Source organism: Pyrus communis, chromosome 8, assembly GCF_963583255.1.
Source record: "Pyrus communis chromosome 8, drPyrComm1.1, whole genome shotgun sequence".
Taxonomy (NCBI): domain Eukaryota; kingdom Viridiplantae; phylum Streptophyta; class Magnoliopsida; order Rosales; family Rosaceae; genus Pyrus; species Pyrus communis.
The window spans coordinates 7,436,121-7,459,338 of record NC_084810.1 but is presented as its reverse complement, the minus strand read 5'-3'; the positions used below and the strand labels follow the sequence as shown (position 1 = coordinate 7,459,338).

At 35.1% G+C, this 23,218-nt stretch overlaps 2 protein-coding genes across 2 annotated transcripts; one reads left to right on the top strand and one right to left on the bottom strand.

Annotated features, from left to right (window-relative positions):
- Positions 1-1,084: 1,084 nt before the first annotated feature.
- Positions 1,085-4,613, bottom strand: LOC137742867 (homeobox-leucine zipper protein ROC7-like). The gene is made up of 7 exons (XM_068482811.1): positions 4,092-4,613; positions 3,883-3,987; positions 3,638-3,699; positions 3,180-3,286; positions 2,799-3,085; positions 1,539-1,643; positions 1,085-1,414 (listed from the first exon to the last, which is right to left on the bottom strand). Exons 1-7 carry the CDS (start codon positions 4,611-4,613, stop codon positions 1,085-1,087), a joined length of 1,518 nt encoding a protein of 505 aa, XP_068338912.1.
- A 13,050-nt stretch (positions 4,614-17,663) lies between these two features.
- On the top strand, positions 17,664-19,135 carry LOC137743746 (vascular-related unknown protein 4-like). Its single transcript, XM_068483690.1, has 3 exons — positions 17,664-18,353; positions 18,520-18,588; positions 18,735-19,135. The coding sequence occupies exons 1-3, from the start codon at positions 17,865-17,867 to the stop codon at positions 18,798-18,800; spliced, it is 624 nt and encodes a 207-aa protein (XP_068339791.1). The 5' UTR covers positions 17,664-17,864; the 3' UTR covers positions 18,801-19,135.
- The last annotated feature ends 4,083 nt before the right edge of the window (positions 19,136-23,218 follow it).

Sequence of the window (23,218 nt, the reverse complement as noted above, 5' to 3'; positions counted from 1 at the left end):
GATTTCTCCCAATCAATAAATATTCCAACAAGAGAAATCCCCACATTTTTGTTGCCAAAAGTTTTGGTCGATCGAGTTTATGGCAAATAAATATATACTTCCACTTCCAATCAAGCGAATCCAAGGCACATAAAACTAAAACCTACATACCTTTAACAAAGAATGAGGGTCACTGACATAGCAGCCTATACATGGTAAAAGATATACAAAGACCTAAACTCATCAACGAAGACTAACAATTCGAGAGGGCTTTACATACATTTAACGACCTTCTATCTATAATGTCAACACCATTGGGGAAGCTCAATACTCCAACTATATAATTAACACCCCCTCCACCCCACCCCGCCCGCCACCACCCCCCCCCCCCCCCCCCGCCCCCCCCCCCCCTCCCCCCCTCCTCTTTCCCCCCTCCACCCCACCCCGCCCGCCACCACCCCCCCCCCCCCTCCTCTTTCCCCCCTCCACCCCACCCCGCCCGCCACCACCCCCCCCCCCCCCCCCTCCTCCTCTTTCTGCATGCGCATGTGTGAGTCTGCACTTGACAACATATAGTTATTTGATTCATATTGTAATCTCTACGGAGAAATATAATAAATGTAATCTCTAGTGTATTATACATATTGTATAGTCTTGCTCCTTCCCTTATTTTTTTATGGGAAGTGAGTTACATTCTTTTTCTCTGTCCTCACTCTTATTTCTGTTTTGCTGATTAACTGAATAATGCAAAAGAGAATTAAGGAACAAAAATAAACATAGGTATACAAAAGGAGGGAAAAAAAGTGCAGAAATAATTTCCTTTTCTTATTATGTGGCTTTTTTCCCATTATTGTTTTAGGTACTTCACTTTGAGATAAACAATAAAGTATACATACGTTGAACATAGAACAAAAAGGAATGTAAAGCATAGCGTTGAAGAAAATTAATCCTAAATCATAAAAGTAGAAAAATTAAATATCAGTTCCACCATGTATTGGGCGAAGCAATTGAAATTTCTTCGAATTCCTAGCACCTCAACTTAAAATACTGTTCGTAAATTTAAACCTACAGAACTTGAATAACTCACCGATTTAAGATTTGGCAATTAGGTAGATTGTAATCCCTCCTCAACTGAAACAACAGTTGATGCAAGAACACAGTACATAAGATTGGCATGTTGATGAGCAGACACATGTTCTTGAGTTGTAGTTCCAGCAGCAACGTGGAAGGCAATTGTCAAGAGACTTCCGCCAGTATCGTCCCGGTGCATTGGCTTATCAGGAAGGATAGAAAACCCTGAAGCCAAAATAGCCAAATTATCTGGGTTTCCACCATTTATGAGCTCTGTCATGGCATACATATCGATCGGAGCATAAACAACGTATGAGCCTGTTGTGTCAGTATAACTTGCTTGCAAGTAGAATATTCCAACCTCCTTTATTCCTCCAAATTAAATCAAAATTTTGTGTTAACACAAGTTGAAGTCAATCTTAAAAATTTTTAACTTATAAAAGGGCAAACAAAATAAAAGTTAGGGGTACATATATATTGCAACTCACATTGGAATTAAAGGCTCGCAATATGGAAACACGATTTCCTGGAGTTTTGCCATTAGCAAAATATGCATATTCATCGAAGCCATGGTTTGATGCAAGCATATCCCACTGTATTATATACACAAAGTAAATGGAAATCAACACGATCTCTTTGGAATAGATGTTTACACATGAAATTAAGGATTCTAAATTTTCTTTTTGGTCAATGAAAATTAAGGATTCTAAATAAGGAAAAATAATAAAAGAGCTTGAAAACTTTGAGTTTTAACGAAAATGACAAAATAAAGGATAAAATGAATGGTACTAGGATTGACTTTTTAGTGTAAAAATGTGATTCTTCGTTAAAGTGAACAGTACAGGAAGATTTTCGTTAAAGTTCCCTTCTAAATAATTAAAACAAGAATGTTACTTCTTACGTATGAGCTTTAGGGTTTAAGGTTTGTGTTCACTATGTTTACGGATGCAAGATTAGAAATTAATAAATAATTAAAGAAAATTGTTATCAACACTTCAAAATAGTCATCATATACTTATCTCTTTCTGTATTTTCATAATTAAGAAGAAATGTATCAAAACTTTTTGAAGTGCTAAATAAAGCATGCAAGTGTGTTATATAAATATGTATTTACTACAAGATGAATAGATGCTTTCATGTACAAAGCTTCCTAAAAGTGATTCATCGGAACGCTACGTTGGCATGTCTCATAGAGCTACCGTCACAAACAATAATTGTTTCATTTTTCAAATCCAACTCCTAGTTTTCAGTACGTACAAGATCTAACGATGATCATCATCTTTCTTTCGTTTGGTCATGTTTTAAGAAAGTTAAGGTTCCACCATAAAACCAATTAGCAATATTGGGAGTAGCCCAACCTCTTATAAGCCCATGCAAGATCACTCCTCTCATCAATGTGGGACTCATTCTCAACACGCCCCCTCACGTATGACGAATTTTCAAGCCTAACATATGGATAACACAACAGGGTGATGTCAAGCGCGTGTGGCTGTTTGGCTTCACATGTAGGACAACCTACTCTGATATCATGAAAAAAATTGAGGGGTTCTACCATAAACCCAATTGACAATATAGGGAATAACCCAACCTCTTATAAGCTCATGCAAGACCCCTCCTCCTATCAATGTGGGACTCATTCTCAACGATTTTAATATATTAATGGCTCAAAACTTAAAATAAATTAAGGTAAATTTTGTATGCTTATTTTTACAAAGACATCACTGCATTGAAAGTTAAGTAGTGCATACCTCATTTCGACATTTCTCATCGCGAAGGAAACTGAATACTTGTTTACGAGGGAATGGAAGGTTTATGGAAGTAGTAAACACTACTGTGCTACCTGGAGGCTTTCCAGGGTCATCTGTGCTACTCTTCATTGAAATCCTTACATTTTCAGCACCAGAGACTGGCCAGCCCAATGGCAGTGGCATCCATTTGTTCTCAGCAGAACCGCTGATATTATCAATGTAAAAACTTCTCACCATCCTCTCCGAAAGCTTCAATAGGCTTCTTCTTCCTTGTGATGAAACATCACCTGCAAGAGTAGAATTACTTACCTCCACCAGCTGCAAGAGTGGAATTACTTAACTCCAAGCTGCAGAAAAAAATAGTTTAGTAGAATTACTTACCTCCATCAGCTGCACGAGTAGTTCTTGTGGCCGTTAAAGTTTCCAGCCATTGACATTGTCCAATCAAAGTGGCAACCCAACGCTTTGCGGAAAATGCAAAACCAGAACTGACCAACAGCTTAAAAAGATTATGAACAAGTGTATTATCTACCTCCACATGTTCTACCCATATAACCTAGCATATCAAAAGGAAGCAATTTTGTAGATTAATTAATTAATTAAGCTTTTCACAACCATGCTAAGTAAATTGAAAATTTTACTTAATAGGTGTGTGTGTGTGTGTGTGTGTGTGTGTGTGTGTGTGTGTGTGTGAGGTCACCTGAGACCATCCATTTGGCATCTCTTGAATCAAACAACCAGATGGTTGTCTTCGAAAGTTTCTTGATGGAAGTTGAAACAATTTTTCCAAGGAAACATCCACAACTCCCCACATGCCGTCGCCCAGATTTTTGCAATACCTTGCAAAATAACTTTCTCTAGTTGGGATTAAAGGTGCAGGGGCCTGAAATTCAGCTGTCATCTGGAAACAACAATTAATAACTTGATATCATTAGTTTTACGGTTTAATAAACATAAGAGGAGTGTTAGCGTTAGCGGTTAATTAGTGTGGGGGTCACAGTACGTGAATCTCACACCAATCAATAGAGCATATATAGTCATCACACATGCACGATTGTGTCTATAAATAGGGCATTTATATTACCACTTGAAGAGTTCCATCATAGTTTCCTTGCACTCCAGTGGATGACAACACTCCCATGATCGATGCCCTAGAGACGACAGTAGAAAATGCTTGTGACCACTGCCCCTAATTATCAAACAAAATTTAAGCAATTATTAGCATTTTAGCATTCTTTGTTCAAACTTGCTTTAAAAAAATTAAATTAAGTTAATTCTCAAATGAGAACCTACCAAATCCATTAGCAGTTCAATAATGCTTGCGGGATTCATTTGGACAAAACCAATTTCTCGTGAAGCTTCAAAACTAGCAGGCTTTGGTCCTCCAAGTTCCCTTGGCCTATGTTCATTACTTCCTACTGAATATTCAGAACTGTTAAGGTCCAAGTTTGGCAGAGATTGAGACTCTCTTACCTCAACCATTCTCACTATCTCCGTCAATGTGGTGCTGATATCCCCAAATTCCCTCGTATACTCGATCCCACTCAGTATTTCAGTGTTGTTTTCTATGTCAACTTGCCAAAGAGGCTCTCTAGCCAAAGCCAGTTTTTTCAGCTCTTCCATTGCTTGAGAAGCTAGCTCAGTGGTTTTGATTCTGTTCATTTCAGCACCTAGTGAGACTGAAACGAGTAGGTCACTGGCTCTTTGGATACTGTTGCTTGCAAGAAGCATTTGTGAGCCAAAATTTGAGAGGTGATCAGCTTGTGGGGATGAACCTTGAGGGGGTGCCGGCACAGTGAGTTGAGGTAGGTCCATTGATCTAAATGAAGTTGTGGACTATCTGTCTGAAAGTTAACCAAAAGTATGACGACTGAATTTGACAAAATTTGATAACACAAATGAAAAAAGATTGAGCTCGGTTAACTTGACACAAAATTTTTTTTAAAAAAAATTTGCTTTTGGTTAACATGACAAAATATCGAAGCAGATCGAAATGATGATAGATAGAAGGTTAACTTTATGAGACTCAAGTGCTTCGTATCCGACAATCCTAATCAAAATGAAAAAAGATTTTTAGTAAATTTTACTTTTTTTTACAAGACATTCTAATTAAAATCTACAAGGAGGAGATTCGAACTTGGGTGCAAAAGGGTGACCACGCTGCTACAAATCAACTATCTAATCTTAATTACCTTTAAATCAACCCAGAACTCTAATCCTGATTCGCAGTACGCCTCAACCGTTTTTGTAATCTTACTACTTGACCCTGTACACACTTCTTTCACGGATCTGAAGAAAAACAAACCCTAATGCGATTAGAATCGTGATGATGATGACAACAAAGTAAAACATAAAAAAAAAACCAAGAAAAGTGATCAACAAGAGAAAGATAAGCAATGCCTGTCTATATATTTGAGCTTAATTAATTACATCTCTAGCTTATTTCATAGAACTTACTTCTCAACGGGTTGGAGCTTTAGAATTGGGGACTCTTCTCCGAAATTCTCAGAATAATTCATGGTTTGGAGATTGTTGTTAGCCCCCCGGTAGAAATATGACTGTGGCTGATCATTTCTCTTTCGGCCATTTTCAGCTGTAGCAAGAATTGATTAGGGATTAAAGCAAAGGCTGTGCAATACTTGGAGATGACAATGGTGCGTGAAGCTCTGTAGATCTGTCTCGTGGCTTTGAAAGAGGTTCAGGTCGTGAGGCTGTACTTCTGGGATAAACTGCCAGGTGAAGGTACTTATGCCCTAGTGGGAAGCTGCCGTGGCTGAATTCTGTATGCTGATTGGTTAGGGATTGGAGAAAGTAGGGTTATGCTGTCACTTATTCAGTTCCTATCTTCATGAAAGTGTGCGCCCGAGGTGCAATATGATTGCGGGAAAACGATAGTCGCCAGAAAAGGCATCGACTTTTGCGAGAGACCCAATTTAAGTGGCAAAGTAGTTAGATTTCTTCCCCAAATGAGTACATGGATTCATTCCTCTTTAAAAGACGAATTGCACGATGGATAAGACTCTAATTAGACTCGTTTTCACTAATTAATAAGGCCTGTACGTTTGTGATTGATCATGAGCAGGACAGAAGTAACAAGGGCTGCTTGTGATTGATCATAACTGAACAAATATTATAAAAGAAAAAAATATATAGGAATTAAAGTAATTTCACAAAAACAAATTTTTTTGGTTTTTTTTCCTTCCCTCATCCACATGTAACCATAGTTTTTACTCCTCCACTTTCTCTCACACACTTCCTACTTTTCCCTTTTTTTTTTCCAATTTTTTTTTATCAAATATTTAAACACACACATAGTGTGTGACTTTTATCTAGTTACATTAAATATAGGATTTAAAATCTATCGGTGGAAATATTGATATGAAAAATATGAAATAGATGATTCTAATCTTTTACCCATAACTGACAAAAAATAATCATATAATTAAATTGTGCATAAATATACCAAACCACAAAAAAAAAAAAAAAACCAATTAAAGATTAAAACATAAAATCAAACTCCACGTCTCTCCTCTCAACATCTCTTACTACAAACAAAATAGAACCAAATTTAAAAGAAAAAAAAAAAAAAAAAACTACAACTTTTCTCCCACATTCATCTCAATTGTAATCACTCCACTTTCTTAAAACCACCCAATGGGACCATGATTTTTTAGGGTTGAAGTAAGGCAAATCAGAATACGTTTACCTTAGAAGTCCAAATATGGACTCAACAACCTTGATTACGGAGCTGACTAAACAGATCGACGAAGCCACCATCATCCTGTTTTAGAATCAGTGGGCGAAGTCCGTCAACTTCGCTGAGATAAATCATGCTTGTTTCGCAAAATTTAGGAACCTAATCTAGCAAGGAATCAACATGTTTCCTATAATCTTGGAGTCTTTACAATCTAAGGATTGACATGCAACTACAAGTAATCACACTCCTAAAAGGATACAATATCTTCTTCCTAGATATCCTCATGGATTCTCCTAGTCTAATAAGGATTCTAATATTCTAAAAGGCCCTCTCCTCAACTTGTATAAACACTATTCTAGGGTTCACTTCTGGTTACGCAATCTCTGCATTTCTCTTGTCCATTACTTGAGTCTTAATATTGCTTACTAACCTGACCGTCTGATAGCCTTGGATCGGCACACCCCATTTGATTGTTGGCTTGGTTATGGTTGTTTGTTTTTTTACAGGTTAGCATTTTTGGGCATCTCTACCACAAGTGGCAATGTGTAGATTTGGTTCCAACAATTGGTGCTTTCATTCAGAGTTAAACTCAAGAACCTCCCGATCAGACCACCCTACCACTGTTGTGGCTACTCTAACACTATCACAGTGTAATTGTGCCAAATCAATGCACGGTGTAGCTTCTATCAGTGAGGACGCTCCGCTTATATATATATATATATATATAGTGAATTTGGAAGAGCCTGCTACATATTTACGTGGCCGTCGATAAGCTCTAAAAAGACTCGCGAAAAAATCATCAAAATCGGAGTTCAAATAACCGTTAAATCATGATTTTTTGTTGATAACTATCGAAAAGTTTTGTCCCGTTACTTGATCTCTGAATGTTTGTTTTTTGAGATTTTTGGCGTATGCGCTCTCGACGTATATATAAACAAATTTGACAGTTAGATCGTTGAAATTAACTTCGTAGAATGCATATCCAATAAACGATAGATTCACTAACACTTAGAGTTTATTTATACTTTCATTAAGTATAACATAAAGATTTTGTGGTATCCACTAGTGTAAATATTTTAAATTGAAGATCAAATTCATTCATTGTATTCATATAGTGTCAAGGAGAGTAATTATAAAAAATCATCAAAATCAGAGTTAAGATAACCGTTAAATCATGATTTTCCGTTGATAACCGTCGAAAAGTTTTGTCTTGTTACTTAATCTCTAAATGTTTGTTTTTTGCGATTTGTGGTGTATGCGATCTCGAAGCATATACAAACAAGTTTGACGGTTGGATCGTTGAAATTAGCTTCATAGAATGCGTATCCCATCAAAACGATAGATTCACTAACACTTACATTTTATTTATAGTTTCTTTAAGTATAACATAAAGATTTTGTGGTATCCACTCGTGTAAATATTTTAAATTGAAGATTGAATTCATTCATTGTATTCATATAGGGTCAAGGAGTGTAGCTCTAAAAAATCATCAAAATCGGAGTTAAAACAACCGTTAAATCGTGATTTTTCGTTTATAACAAGCTTGATAGTTGGATCGTTGAAATTAGTTTCGTAAAATGTGCATCCCATCAAAACGTTAGACTCACTAACACTTAGAGTTTATTTATACTTTCATTATGTATAAAATGAAGATTTTGTGATATCCACTAGTGTAAATATTTTAGATTGAAGATCTAATTCATTCATTGTATTCATATAGGGTCAAGGAGTGTAGCTGTAAAAAAATCTTCAAATTCGGAGTTAAAATAACCATTAAATCGTGATTTTTCATTTATAATCGTAAAAAACTTTTGTCCCGTTACTTGATCTCTGACTGTTTGTTTTTTGCGATTTTGGCGTATTCGGTCTCAAAGTATATACAAACATGTTTGACGGTTGGATTGTTGAAACTAGTTTCATAGAATGCGTACCACATCAAGTTCAATGGTATATATATATATATATATATATATATATATATATATATATTTATTAAGTAGCTTTAAATTTATTCATTTTGTAAGTATAACACTTAAGAAATTGAATGGTATGTATATTTATTAAGTAGCTTTAAATTTATTATTGTAGCTCGGATCGGGTTTTTGTTAGAAAAATATATTACTATGGGTTTTATGTAAAACAAAAACTAAATTTGAAGGTAGTAAAGTCACATTTTCACTAAATTTTATAATATATATATATATATATATATATTAAATATAACTTGCGCGACGCCATGATGGGGTCATTGTGCAAAATAGCTTTGCGCGACATAGGTGCACCTACGTCGAGCAAAACAGTTTTGCGGGACAAAGACTGCCGTCATGCAAAACTACTTTGTGTGATGAAGGTGCACCTACGTCGCGCAAAGCTATTTTGCACGATGAATGCACACCTTCGTCATGTAAAGTCAACAACTTTGTGGTATAACTTAAGATTTTGTGGTATCCACTTGTGTAAATATTTTAAATTGACAATCGAGTTCATTCATTGTATTCATATAGGGTCAAGGAGTGTAGTTGTAAAAAATCATCAAAATCAAAGTTAAAATAACCGTTAAATCGTGATTTTTCTTTTATAACTATCGAAAAGTTTTGTCTCATTACTTGATCTTTGAATGTTTGTTTTTTGCGATTTTTGGCGTATGCGATCTCGAAATATATACAAACATGTTTGACGGTTGGAACGTTAAAACTAGTTTCATATAATGCATATCCCATCAAAACAATAGATTCACTAACACTCAAGAGTTTATTTATATTTTCATTAAGTATAACATAAGATTTTGTGGTATCCACTAGTGTTAATATTTTAAATTGAAGATCGAATTCATTCATTGTATATAGGGTCAAGGAGTGTAGCTGTAAAAAAATCATAAAAAACAGAGTTAAAATAACTGTTAATTCGTGATTTTTTTGTTTATAACCATCGAAAATTTTGTCCCGTTACTTGATCTCTGCATATTTATTTTTTGCAATTTTTGGCGTATGCAATCTCGAAGCATATACAAATAAGTTTGACGGTTGGATCCTTGAAATTAGTTTCGTATAATGCGTATCCTATCAAAACGATAGATTCACTAACACTTAGAGTTTATTTATACTTTCATTAATCCACTAGTGTAAATATTTTAAAAGGAAGATTGAATACATTCATTGTATTTATATAGGATCAAGGAGTGTAGCTTTAAAAATTAATCGAAATCAGAGTTGAAATAACCGTTAAATCGTGATTTTTCGTTTATAATTGGTTTTGGAATCATGAGATAGCTTCATAATACTCGATTCTTTTATTTCATGACTATTAACACTTGACAAGGCACCACTATTGTTTGTGCCTATCATTTCTCTTGCATTGTTCTTCACTACATTGTCTCTTTATGATGCAACTAGTACCATTTTGCTAACATCTAAGCAATCACAATTGCCGCCACAGTTAGCCGATCACTACCATTTCCAAATACGCATACACCATTCTATCACTGTATATTCCTCTTTCATGCATGACAAAAAAATTTCACAGTGCATGCCAGTAAAGTTGACTCTTCCAAAGACTATGTATTTATTTGTACAAAGCATACTTCACAAGAAAAATTGTACTTGATCTTGATAAGGATTTGTCAGTGCTTAAAGTCATGGATAATGTGGTAACTATACTAGATGTTGTTGGCAAGATCATCATTTCAAGCATATGTATGTGCCTTATTTTTCACGTACCAAATTTCTTGCATAGTGATGATTCTTTTTATTCTCTTGGAAATACTTGATAGGGTCCCAATCAACAGATGTGAAGTCAAGGAATTGGCCATTGAGGTGCTCTAACCAATGTAGAGTGAGAAGGTTTTTAACATGTGCCAACGTTTAACTCACAAAGAAAAGAATGCAAGATAAAAGTTGTTACAGTTCCAATTTATAGCTTGTAACTCCTCGCATGAGTTTTCTACCCTGATATTGTTAAGTTTCAGTATCTTATGGGTGCTTTACCCGTTGGTTTTGCTAATGTTTTAACTTTTACATATTATTTACAGCCTTGATGTGTATCCCTTTGTATTCTATATTGCAAGACGACTTTGCTAGGCTTATTGTTGAGATTGTCAAAAATTTGGTTGCACTTTGAAGTGTATAAAAATTAAAACAAAATCATGTTCCTTTGTGTTGATGGCACATTTGTATATGTAGGTTTAATGAATTTGGTGTTGATGGTGGCCTTGCTGCAAAGGACTTGGCTCCTAAGTTTAATGTGTTCAAGAAAATTTTGTGTGCTAAGCTAGGGGTTACAATACCGGAGATAAACATAAGTCTTTTTATTTCTTTCTCTGCAATTTCTTCCTTGGATTATGTGGTCATGTTGCGCATTTGTAGTTTGACTTTTGATATCAGAATTCAAATTTCAATTAGATTGCTCAGTTAGTGGGTCGTTTCCCAAAAGCGAAAATGGACATGATCATGGAGTTAAACCCCAATTCTTTTGAATTGGGTTGTAATTCCGGTTGATATATAAGTAGTTGATCTTTGGTTGATTTATTATTTTGATGTTTCTCTTAGCAAACAGTCTTGTTAGTGTTCATGACAGCAATTTGTTCTAAGCATATGTTGAATTTTAAAACAGACTGCATTATTTTCGGTGATTAGATTGTGGTAAATATTCCCTTCCAAGTATATTTCTCTTCATTTTTCTTGTGCATTAACCTTAGGTTCCTCAATCTGAGCATACCTGGTCTTCTGATTAAATTCAGGATAACATGTTTGTATCTTGGCATTCGTTGGCTTTTGTTGAGTGTTGCCTTATCTCAGAGAATTACTGGTACAAATATTCCTCTGTTGCTGCTTCTATGTTTTCGCGTTATCTTTTTACATGGGTTGTTTTTTTGGTTAATTTGTTTTAATCGGTTGTCTTTAAATATATGTGTTGGTAATTGGTTTGGATATATATGGTTTGTTGCTTATGAGGGCATTTCTTGGATTTTATTTTTTGTGTTTGATGAAATATTAGCACTTGGGTTCAACGCAGTTTTCAGAAATTGGATATTTTTGTTGTGACTAGTGAATCATATTTGCAAGTGGATTTCTAGTGGTATATAGCATTCCTAGTTTGATGACTATTTAGCATCCCTAGTTTGGTGACTCGTTGTTGTTGCTTAGAAGCTCGGTCGTCGTTATGGCAAGGTTGTTTGGTGTATGGGGAGAGCGCGGGTTCGTGAGATGGGTGCCTCCTCTTCCAGATCGACCACAGGACAGGTCATCACCCTGACGGAGGAAGTGGCAACCCTAAAAGGTCAGCTTGCGGCCCAACAAGCAACACGGGAAGCCAAGATTGTAGCCCAATTTTCGGCCCAGGACGAGAAGATGAGTATGATCTTACGGGCCTTACAGATATCCCGTCTCCAAATCCCGATGCTAGCACCTGATGTTGCTCCACCTTTGACCTCCCAACCACTTTGCCTAGCCGATACCCAGTACCCTGATGCATTAAGCCTAGAAGACTACTTGTTGTAGTTTTTTCTTTTATATTCGAACATCTTGTATGTCCATTTTAATATATTTTATAATTAAATACTTTTTCTTGATTTATTAATTATTGTTTAAAATTTAATTACAATATTTATTAAAAATTAAATAAAAAATATTTTTGTCAAAAAAAAAAAAAAAAAACAAGGGTTTGAGTGACGAAGAAGTGATCTACGTCACTCAAAACTACTTTGTGCGATGTATAACCTAGGTCGAGCAAAACCACTTTGCACGACATAGAAACCTATGTCGCGCAAAATCACTTTGCACGACATAGGAACCTACATTGCGCAAAGTGGTTTTGCGCGACATAGGTCACTTCTTCATCGCGCGAACCCTTTTTTCACTGTCTTGGCGTGACGGTTGGTGCCCAACAAAGGTTTGTTGAGTTAATTTTTGTGGAACAAAGGACCTGCATCGCACAAAGTGTTTTTTGTACTAGTGAATAAGCCTTGTTTCTCATGGTTTTCAATAAATAAGCCTTGTTTCTCACGGTTTTCAAGTACAGAAGGCCAAACATTTGGTTCAACTTGAAGGACTACCAAATAAATTAACCACTCACTGTCACTGGTGGGAGTGCATGCATGTGCGCCATGTTTATATGCTAGCGACGCATCATTCCCGTTCCATTCATAAAATTAACACTTTCACATTTATATGCCACATATCTCCCGATCTCGTTTTATAATGGTAACTCCAATTTTAGCAAAGTGTTAGTGTATATATGGTTATTGTACATGCACGAGAGTAAAATGTATTGCTTGTGGTTGTGATCCACCTATCTGGCTCATACAATGGTCCTTGTTTTATTTTCACGTAGTAGCATGCATATTAACCACACAAATATTTCAGTTAGCTCAAATAAATTCTCTTTTGTAAACAAATTAATTAAAGTTATGGAAAGCAATTTCATCTCCAATTTGATTTGTTGAGAGAAATTTCAACAGGCCCTTCATAATCCAAGTCTCCTAAAATCAGTGCTGGCCCTCTAAACCCCAAGACTTACAAAGGAAAATGAAGTGACTAGCAAGAGAAAAAAAAAGCTACTATACATCCATTACACCATCATAGAACTCATTGCATTTCGCCATGAAGAATTTGTGGAGCAGTTGACGGATTTGTGGATTTGAACTTGATCTCAAATGATTTAATTGTCCTTAAAATGGAACATATGAGTCTTGATTTAACTTAGCCAAAAACATACATAGGAGCATATTGCAACAAAGTCCTTCAAATAGATGATTGATCAAAGTTTGGAAATGGTAGGAGGTATTTGAGAAATAATACCGAGAGTAGACTTGGTATGAAGGAGGAGTAGAAAAGCAATGATGAAGAACTTAGATCAAATCACTGTAAGTGAATTCACCATAAGACAAATCACTGCAAGAGAATATTATTCACTTGAATAAAGACACTAAACAAAAAGAAAAAATAAAAAATATATGAGAGGTAGCCTCTGACAAGAAGAATTTTGAACTAAAAAGAGACTGAATGCAAGTGGAAGGGAACCAGCTAAACTAACTCACAATTACTCGAAACTATGATGTATAATCTCATACAAAGCATAATAGTTTTACTAGGTCTAAAGTTCATCATAGAGTTCCAAACTTAATCATTGTAAGTACGTTATACTTTCGGTAAGCTAATAACACTATGGACAACTTCTCATCAGAAGTTATGAGTGGGATTTTAAGTCCGACCTAACCAAACAAATTGAATCAAAATTTCTGCTTCTGTTTTTCTAAAAACAACCTTTCTAGGGACAAGATTAGAACACTAATAAAGTCTAGGTTTGGTGACTTATTTTTCTACGCACCCAAACCAACATGTATGTGGTGGTGGCGGCATGTACAAAGCAACAAGTAGGGCACCCGTGCATGAATGCCCATGTGACACTTTTATTCATATGCTTTTATTATAGAATTATCAAAGAGATGTGCCAAGGCTTCATTTCCAACAACACCGATATTGTCTCCAACTTTTTAATTACCACCTGCATAATTTGTTAGGTGTGGGGTTTTATCACAAAAGGCCTCAGTTTTAGTTGGAGTAGGGTTATGATATTTAAACTATTATTTCTCTTTTTATATAGCCAATGTGGGACTCAAAACACCCCCTCACGTGGGACCCAATTAGTGGTCACACATGGGAGGTTCACACATCTACAATCACGTGGAGCCAAGGGGACTCACCTTACACACAGGGCCATGGGACCCACCATCGTCACGCAGGGCCTAGGAGACCCACCCATCACGTGGTAGTATGGGCTCGCTTCCTGGCTCTAATACCATGTAGAATTATTAGAGAGACGTGCCGAGGACCCACTTTTAACAATACTAATACTATCCCCAACTTGTTCATTACGTATAACAATGGTAAATCGCCTCAAGAAAGAACCATGCCTCTAACTATTACCAAAAAAAAAAAAAAAAAAAAAAAAAGTCTATGATTTGTTTGCATCTTTGAAAAAGAAAACACAAATCTATTTTACCTAAATTAAGAACAATTTCTCAAGGAATCATGTGTTAGCTAGTTTGGACCCACATATAAGGTGGGCCCTCAATTTAACTACTTCTCCAAGTCATGGATAGAGACCCTTCATCCCCCAAAATGTGTACAGTTAAATTAATATAGAAGTTTCTTGTCCTACCCAAGAGGGTCTCTATGTGTCACCCACATTTCGGTAATATATCATATATACACCTTAGGAATATAGGCTTTTCTATATAACCTTTGTTTTATAAAATCTAATTTATAGACTGAAGTTTGGAAAATTGAATAATTTGGCACATGTAGAGAGAATGTGTTGCCTTAATTAGATTCTTTGTGGATGAAATTATTGGTGCCAACTCAACGTATTATATCAACACCACTGAGCATTAACAAAATCACAAAAAGTCACTAAATCACTCTTTACTACTCAAAATATCTAACCAGAAGCAAACATAATGATACTTCAGTAACCTAATATGTAAGCATAAATATTCAAGGCTTATAGACGTCAAATATCTTAAGGTTCAAAATAATGTCAGAGGTGGTGTACTATTAACATTGAACCATTGGTTGATCCATTGATAAAAGCCTTGCATGCCACAACCTTTAAAAGTCATGTTCCGAGAATGGTATTACTACCTTCATTTGATCTGCTTTGAATGTTGGAGCAAGATATTTTCGTTTTACTTGATTCAAGGTTATGTTATGAATACTAAGCTGTTGTTTTGATTCAAACTCAAATGATTCTCTTGTAAACAAAACAAGTGAAGTTTCAGATGAGTTGTTTCACTAATCATGTTAATTTTTGCATAGTAATATATGAAGTATGTTGTTTCACTAAAGCATCTAAATCCAAAAATAGAAAACAGAACATGAAACGGACATTGCATTGCAGTGTCTAAATCCAAATGTAAAACTCCGGAGTCGCATGAGGTGCGAAGGGTAGAAGGCATGTGAGTGGTGGAAAAAAAACAAAACTAGCAAACAGACACTTCAACATAGCGTCCTAATCCAAAAGTATAAAACAGAATCAGGAAACAGACACTGCATTGCACATTGAATCCAAATGTAAAAACATGTATGTAGGAGGCATGTGAGTGATGGAAAAAACGAAACAAAAAAATGGACACTTTAATGCAGCGTTTGAATCCAAATATTAAAAAAAAAAAAATTTAAAAAATCAAATTGACACTCCAATGCATTGTCTGATCTGTATTGGCCTATTGCAAAGTATAAAAACTATGAGAAAGGGTGTATCAATTAAAGTGGGTGTCAGCTGCAGTGGCAGATTTTGTAATTTTTGTTTATTTTAAATACATTTGAATATCACAATACATAATTGACTTATTTATAATTAACATAAATATTATTGATAAATTGTTAATATTGTGTGTGTGTGTGTGTAAATATAATATGTTAAATTGTTCAAAACATTTGATATAATGATTTAAAATTTGAAAATTGAAAAAGGGGGATGGGGGTTTAAACCATATTCTGGAATTCTAAACGGCCAAGAAAGAAATTGAATGCAAGGTTGTGGTGGTGAGCGGAGGCCGAGTTCACCAGATTCAATTGCCATGTAAAGGCCTTTTGGAGATAAAATGGGTGGGCAAAGAGTTTGACCTTTTTTAAAGTTTGTTATGAGAGGTGAAATAATAAGGTGGGTGCGAAGATAAGAAAAGTTGGTGGGTCCCTTCATTAAATTAATTATACATTTTTGAAAACACCAACGTGCAATGCATGTGCGTATGTATGTGCTTTTTACGTTATAAAAATGCTAATTATTTAACAAACTTTTTAACGTTACACATAAAATTCACTTATTCTAGACGTATTCTTAACATATTTTTTAAGAAACATAAATAGTAATTAATTTAAATAAAAAATTAAAGTTTAAAAAATGGCCAAATTTTTCAAAGTATTTTTTTAGCAAAGTTGTTGAATGGTACACTGCCTATTTTTCACGTACTATACTAGTTTTGTATTACACATACTATAATTGTTCTGTATTTTTCATATAGTATGATGTGTTTTGAAAGTAATATTTATGTGGCATGTATATCTAAACTTGTAGTGCTTAATGAAATTGTAAACCTATTGTTGAATCAAAGGAACTTACGATTTCAGATGCTAATATTTAGTAATTTCATATGAAATTTTTATTTGATTATTTATTAAAGTATATATTGTTCTTAATGGGTACAAACAGGTCGGGTCAGATAATCCGTTAATTTTAACAAGTCGGGTTAATTAGGGTTTGAATTCTTAAACATGTTAAAATAATTTAAGTGGTATGACGCGACACATTAGAATAATGGTCTTGACACGAAAGCGACTTGTTTACCAAAGTCTAATTTTGATTAACGTTGTCAAATTTTTAATTTAACATGATGGTTCTTTTATTTATTGAATAACTATTAGATAACTAAACAATTTCGGATTCGTTGTTGACTTTTGGCAGTTGATCTTTAAAGGGTACTCTAGAAAATACATGATTTGTATCATCAAGCATCATTACATGATAAGAAGAAGAGTCGAGAATGTAGAATGAGAATGTTTGCTAGCATTTTAGATAATCAAATTTCTACATAATTCTTTTACCTTTAGAAAAAGAATTAATGCGAGATGGACATAAGATAACGGCATTTATGTAAGAGTGAGGTTTAATTAGCTAGAGCTAAGAATTAATAGGTATGGTAGCTACCTTTTTGTTTGTACTTTCTTTTTATTTTAAGATTCTAGAGTATTATTTGATCATCTAAATCGTTTATTTTCTAAATCACTTTTTAAAGATCATTTTTATTAAAAAAAATAGCAAAATCAAATCTATTTAGATTAACAGTGTTCTTCAATTAAACAATGAAATCATGGCAACTTTCACCGAACGGATAAATATTTTTTATTTGGTTGATTTTTGCAGAGTTCACTTTATAGAGTGGTCTACAAAATATAACTAGTCTTGCTTAAAATGTTGATGGTGGGGCATGTCAGTTGTGGAAAGACAATGAGATAACATTTTGGAAAATATATAGAAGAAACTATTACAGTTTATCAAAGTCTTTCATAAGTAGGCATCGATCATACACAAACAATTATTTCTCCTGGTGAATACATATAACAACAAAATGACCATAGAACTAGTTGTCTTGGGTGACTAAATACGTGACTCATTCAACACAATGAGTGGAAAGGTAAGTCCACCCCTAAAAATATTTGGCATCTAATCTTACACCACAAAGGTCCAACACTCTCTCTCTCTGGCAGTTGCTGCAGCCAAATTTTGATTCTACTCCCTTAAGGTCCCCACGTCAAGAATTTTATGCTATTAGTTTCTTAATCCCAGTATTCTCTTTGTTCTCGACTATATATATGCCTGCTCTCCTCTGGACTTTCTTTCTTCAGCTTCCCAACAGTTTACTACCAACACCATACCTATATTTCCTTGTTCTATTTTCTTCATCTTTAGTTCAAAGCACTAGTACACAGATGGAAGTTCGCTCCATGAACTCCATGATTGGACGAGGTAATTCTTCTAATACAAGAACCACTACTCAAGAGTCCCCTCAGGAGAGTAGTTGGACTATGTACTTGCAAGATTTATTGATAAGCAGTAATCATGAGGATGATGACAATGACCGCAGTTCTTTCTCCTCATACGATTATGAAGACTGTTCCATAATCTCCGGCGCTGCTTCCTCTGTTGCCAGAAAGTCGAGTACTATTAAAGGAGAAGTTTTAGGGTTTGGCGTGGATGGAGGTTTTAATAGATCTAGCTTCATGATTAAGAGAAAACCCAAAGAAGCTGTGCTTGATGATGCTTTGGAAGACACAGCTAGTTCTCCAGTAAATACTCCCACGGTGACTTTCCTGACTCCTAATTGTTTTTGTTGGTCCAATTTTTTTTTTTTTCAATTAATCATGTTGTTTACAAGTGAAATGTTTAACTTATGCTTCCCAATATACCTGTTATTTTTGTTCAGATTTGTTTAAGATTTAATTAATTTCCATTCTGTATTTCAATTAGGTTTGCAATCACAGCCAGTCAAATGTGGAATCAACACTGCAAAAAGATGACACAGACATATCTAATACGGTAAAAAAAAAAAATTTACCGCACTATTTTTTCATCGGTTTATTATTTATTATATCATCACTGTACGTCTTTTATTAAATTGGTTGTTTATTTTTGCAAACAATTAATTATTAAATTGATAGTGCTTTGAAAATTTTCTGTTACAGGAGAAAGGAAGTACTTCTGGCAGGATGGATGAGAGAACTGAATCGGGCTTTATCGGGAGAGAGTGACTGCACAGAACTGAAGACGAGAGGACGTTGCTTAGTTCCATTCTCAATGATAGCAAACTATTTTGTATGAATTATTGTTATCATCATCCATATACTAGTACTTCAGTTAAAACATACATCTCTCTCTCTCTCGCTCTTGATATTTGATTCTGTACATAATATGGTCGATTGCTTTTCTCATTGCTGTTGAGGAAGCACACTTCATGTATCAATTTCAGCAAGAACAATACCAAAACCAGTTGTCCAGCAACTGTAGACTATATATATATAGTCTTTTCCCGTTAAGTTTATAATATGATCACAATAATATTGGCCGCATATCTAAACTGTAATTACAATTTTACAAGGTCGAAGGATGGGATCCATCTTATATCTTTCATTAATGTTGCCTGCTAATTTTCTCTTACTTATTCACAACTATTAGTTTCAGTAACAAAAAAAAAAAAAATTACAACTGTTAGTTTGATGTCTTTTTTTCTTCAGAACATGTATGTGTGTTGTACATGCAAATTTTCTCCAGTGTGGTCAACTAGACACTTTCAAGCCAAGCACCTAAATTTTTTTGAGATATTAATTAGTACATATATTCGCATTATCACTACAAAGTGGCTGAACCTTATAAAAAGTTTTCACCTAAAGCGGTACTTGATCGATCACTCACTCTTATCATCATAATTAGTCTATTTTCCTAGCAGAGATGGTCTTAACCTCAGTGCCATTGCAAAAGTGAATATAAAAGTGAGATCACTTTCTGTTTGCTTGTTACCTTACGTGGTATTGGTGGCTCAACGGGTTTTTCTCACTAGATTTACTCCGAGGGAGGTTTAACAAGGCCACCTAATCTTCTTTCGTTTGGTGATTCCTTTCTTCTTTAATGGAGTTGCCAATGTTTTTACATTTGGAAAAGAAGAAAAAAAACACATATCGGTCGTTATTTTTTCACGTGTGGTTCTCCCGGCGCATCGCATGTTCTGTCAAATTCTCAAAGGTAAATGAGAATGAGATGAACGTTTTCAAAAAAATAAATAAAATGGTGTGCGCATCCAGGGAATCGACCCCTGGTCAGTACCGTGGGAGGGTATACGCCAGATGCGCTTGATTGTCATACTTCCATTTTGTAACTAATTTAACTTTTGGTGATAGCATTAAGTGGTAGTCTCGATAAATGTATCAATAACATGTCGGTATAATTTCAACTATCCATTCTGTCGTTATATTAGGTAGCATATAAATGTACCAATCAGCATTTTTGCCATTTTTGTTTCTTTCCATTTGGTGATTTCTATCTTTTGATTCATGAAAACTCATGTCATTTCGAGCATTATCTTAATGAAGGTTTCAAATACACTATAGAGCAATAACAAAAATTCTACTATGCTCTGGCAAGTGGCATTGGAGCAATGACGAGCTGAATGTGCTATCAGGATTCCATTACAAATAATTTAACAAGTTGAAGATCACGGTGTATATTTATTGGTGCGTACTAGAAAAATCCAAGAAACAATTACTTTAAAAAAAAAAAGGTACAAAAACTAAAATAAGGAAACGCCTCATCAAAAGAATTATGAATTGGTATTATTCAAATTCCACTATCAGTTTTGACTATTGTTACAACTATTCAATTTGGTATTTCTGATATACAAGATATTCAGCTAATCTTGCTGCACTTTTTGGACCTTCAAAGGATCAGGTTTCAGGTTTATTTTTTTCTCAGGAAGCTTCTTTAGCAATTCCGGTATCGCTTCAAATATATCGCATACGAGTCCATAGTCAAAGACCTGTGATGATCAAAGAGTTTGTTAACAAATTATGTAAGTGCATCCATGTCGTAACATTCCAAAAAGCTTGCAACTATGAAAACTACATGAAAAGCAGGTTGAGGTTTTACTGCAAATTCGTTAAACGTGATACATATAATTTGCTTCACATTTCAGGAACACTTCTCTCCTTTTCTATTCGGAAGCTCAGTGAAGCAAAAATGGCTTGGACTTTTGGCTCTTTGAGAAATGACTAAATTGTGCAGACTTTAAGAATGAATGCATCTTGTATATATGGCAATACTATTACCCTTGACAACTTCGAGAGAGAGTTCAAGCCGTCACCTGAAGGATTGGGGCATCTGCATCTTTGTTCACAGCAACAATGAACTTGGAATCTCTCATGCCTGCTAAGTGTTGAATGGCTCCTGAAGCACCAAATTCCACGTACAACTCCGGCGCAACTATCTTTCCAATTTGGCCAAATATCACATCTTTTTCTAGTTGCAACTGGTGGTATATGGTTGCCCGCCGGTAAGAAGACCAAACTGTATTTTCCTTCCCTTAATAAGAGATCAATCCTTGTTTCATCAAACATCAATTTATACAATTTCATTAAGAAATTGAAATGGGATGATATTGGAATTGGAATGAGATTGGACGTTGACTTATGTGATATATTAATGATATTAATAGTTGGACCAACTAAAATGAGATAGTAAAATCACACAACATGGGATGTTTTGTGCTTCACTTGAGTTGGACTATGTTCACGCCGGTGTTGTTTTCGTTTCCACTATATATTAAGTTTCCTCCCTGACTATTATACCAATTACTGCAACTTAGCTCATTTTATCTCTAAAGTGCGAAAGAAAAAACTCCCCAATCTTAGCCCCTTTCAGTCGTTGGCCTCCATCTCTTGCTTTGGTCGATGGCAACTTACCTCTCATTCTTCCCCATATGTGCAGTGACCCTAATTCTCGTATGGAACGATGAAGCAACATGCGACCCTCTCCTAAGGGATGGTGTAGATGCAGCTTTGTCCCTTATAAATGGTTTTGTGGCCATTATCCAAAGTTTACACCTCTGAGTTAGGCTTATTGATTCGAAAAAGAAAAAACTCCCCAAGAAAAATGAAATAAAGCTCCTTGCAGTCGTCGGCCTCCAGCTCTTTCTTGGGTCGATGGCAAATATGCTTAAGCCCCTTAATTACATTTCCTTTCCTCTCTTCACCTCTTCTTCTTCCCCACATTTGCGAGGACCCTAATTTCTGTATGAGAACGATGAAGCAACATGCAACCTACTCCTGATGGGTGGTGTAGATGGAGTATTGTCTCTTATACATGGCTTTGTGGCCACTGTTCAAAGTTTTACATCTCTGATATTGAGCTTATTGGTTCGAAATTGGGGCTTTTTTCTCATCCTCTCTCACTTCGACTGAATCATACATCCCTCACACCTTCAACTGCATCCCTTAAAATCTAGTAATTCTCCTTCAACATTGAGTCAGATGTATAGCCCAGGCTCTAAGATGGCTTTTCAACCCGTTAAACCCGATAGTCGTGAATAACCGTCCGAATGATGCGGATTTCGGATGAAAATTCAAGTATTTTTCGACGATTATAGGAGAAATTGTGAATATGATCCAGTTACAGTTTCGAATATGGTTATAGAGGTCTTTAATCCTTATCTGTTCCAAATTTGCACCGAATAAAACAATAAAATAATATATACATATATATATGTATGTATGTATGTATGTATGTATGTCCACAATATTGAAGTCATCTGATAATTTCGTCTTTCTCCCGTAGTGATTTTTTTATTTGCTTTTGACATCCTTATTTTTTTGGTCGAGTCAATTTGCCTTAATTTGCTAATCATATTTGGTTTGTCATGGACATTTCAATAAAGTATTGTTTTGTTTTTTATGATTTGCATGTGGGTATTTGATAACAGAATTAGTATCTATTAAATTATGTCATATAAGTTGAACAATAATTCTTTCATTGACAAAAATGCATATAACAGTTAATCGATAGAGAATCAGTTATATGGATAGATAGGTAATTTGCAGTTATGAATTTTTTGATGGACATGGTATTCAGACTTCAAATCAACCCCGTTTCCATCTCTACCAGGCTCCTCTTTCCAAGATGACTATGTAGTCAGACATACAAAGGTCTAAGGTCTCCTTTTTTTTTTTTTTTTTTTTTTTTTTGGGTCAAAGATATTCATTGCAAAAGGAGACAAAGCTCTAAGGGTGCGTTTGTTGCACCGAACTATTTCGGACTGGACTAGCTTCGGGGATTAAGCTGGACTAGCTTAGACTAGACTAAGCTGTGCTAGCTTAGTGAAGCATTTGGTGCACTGTCGGACTAACAAGAAAAATAATATTTATTTATTTCCTTTTTTTTTTTTCCTTTTCCTTTTCATTTTTTCCAGAACACTCTTCCTTTTTCCCAGACTCTCTCGAGAACCAGAGCTATCCCTCTTCTTTTATCCTTTTTGGAGTTTTTCCACACACACACACACACACACACTCTCTCTCTCTCTCTTTCTCTCTCTCTTTATCCTTTTCCTTTTTCCAAAAAACTATCTTGATTGAATGAAAGCTCTCACTGTTTTTCTCCTTTTTTATTCTTGAAAAGTTGTTCTGCG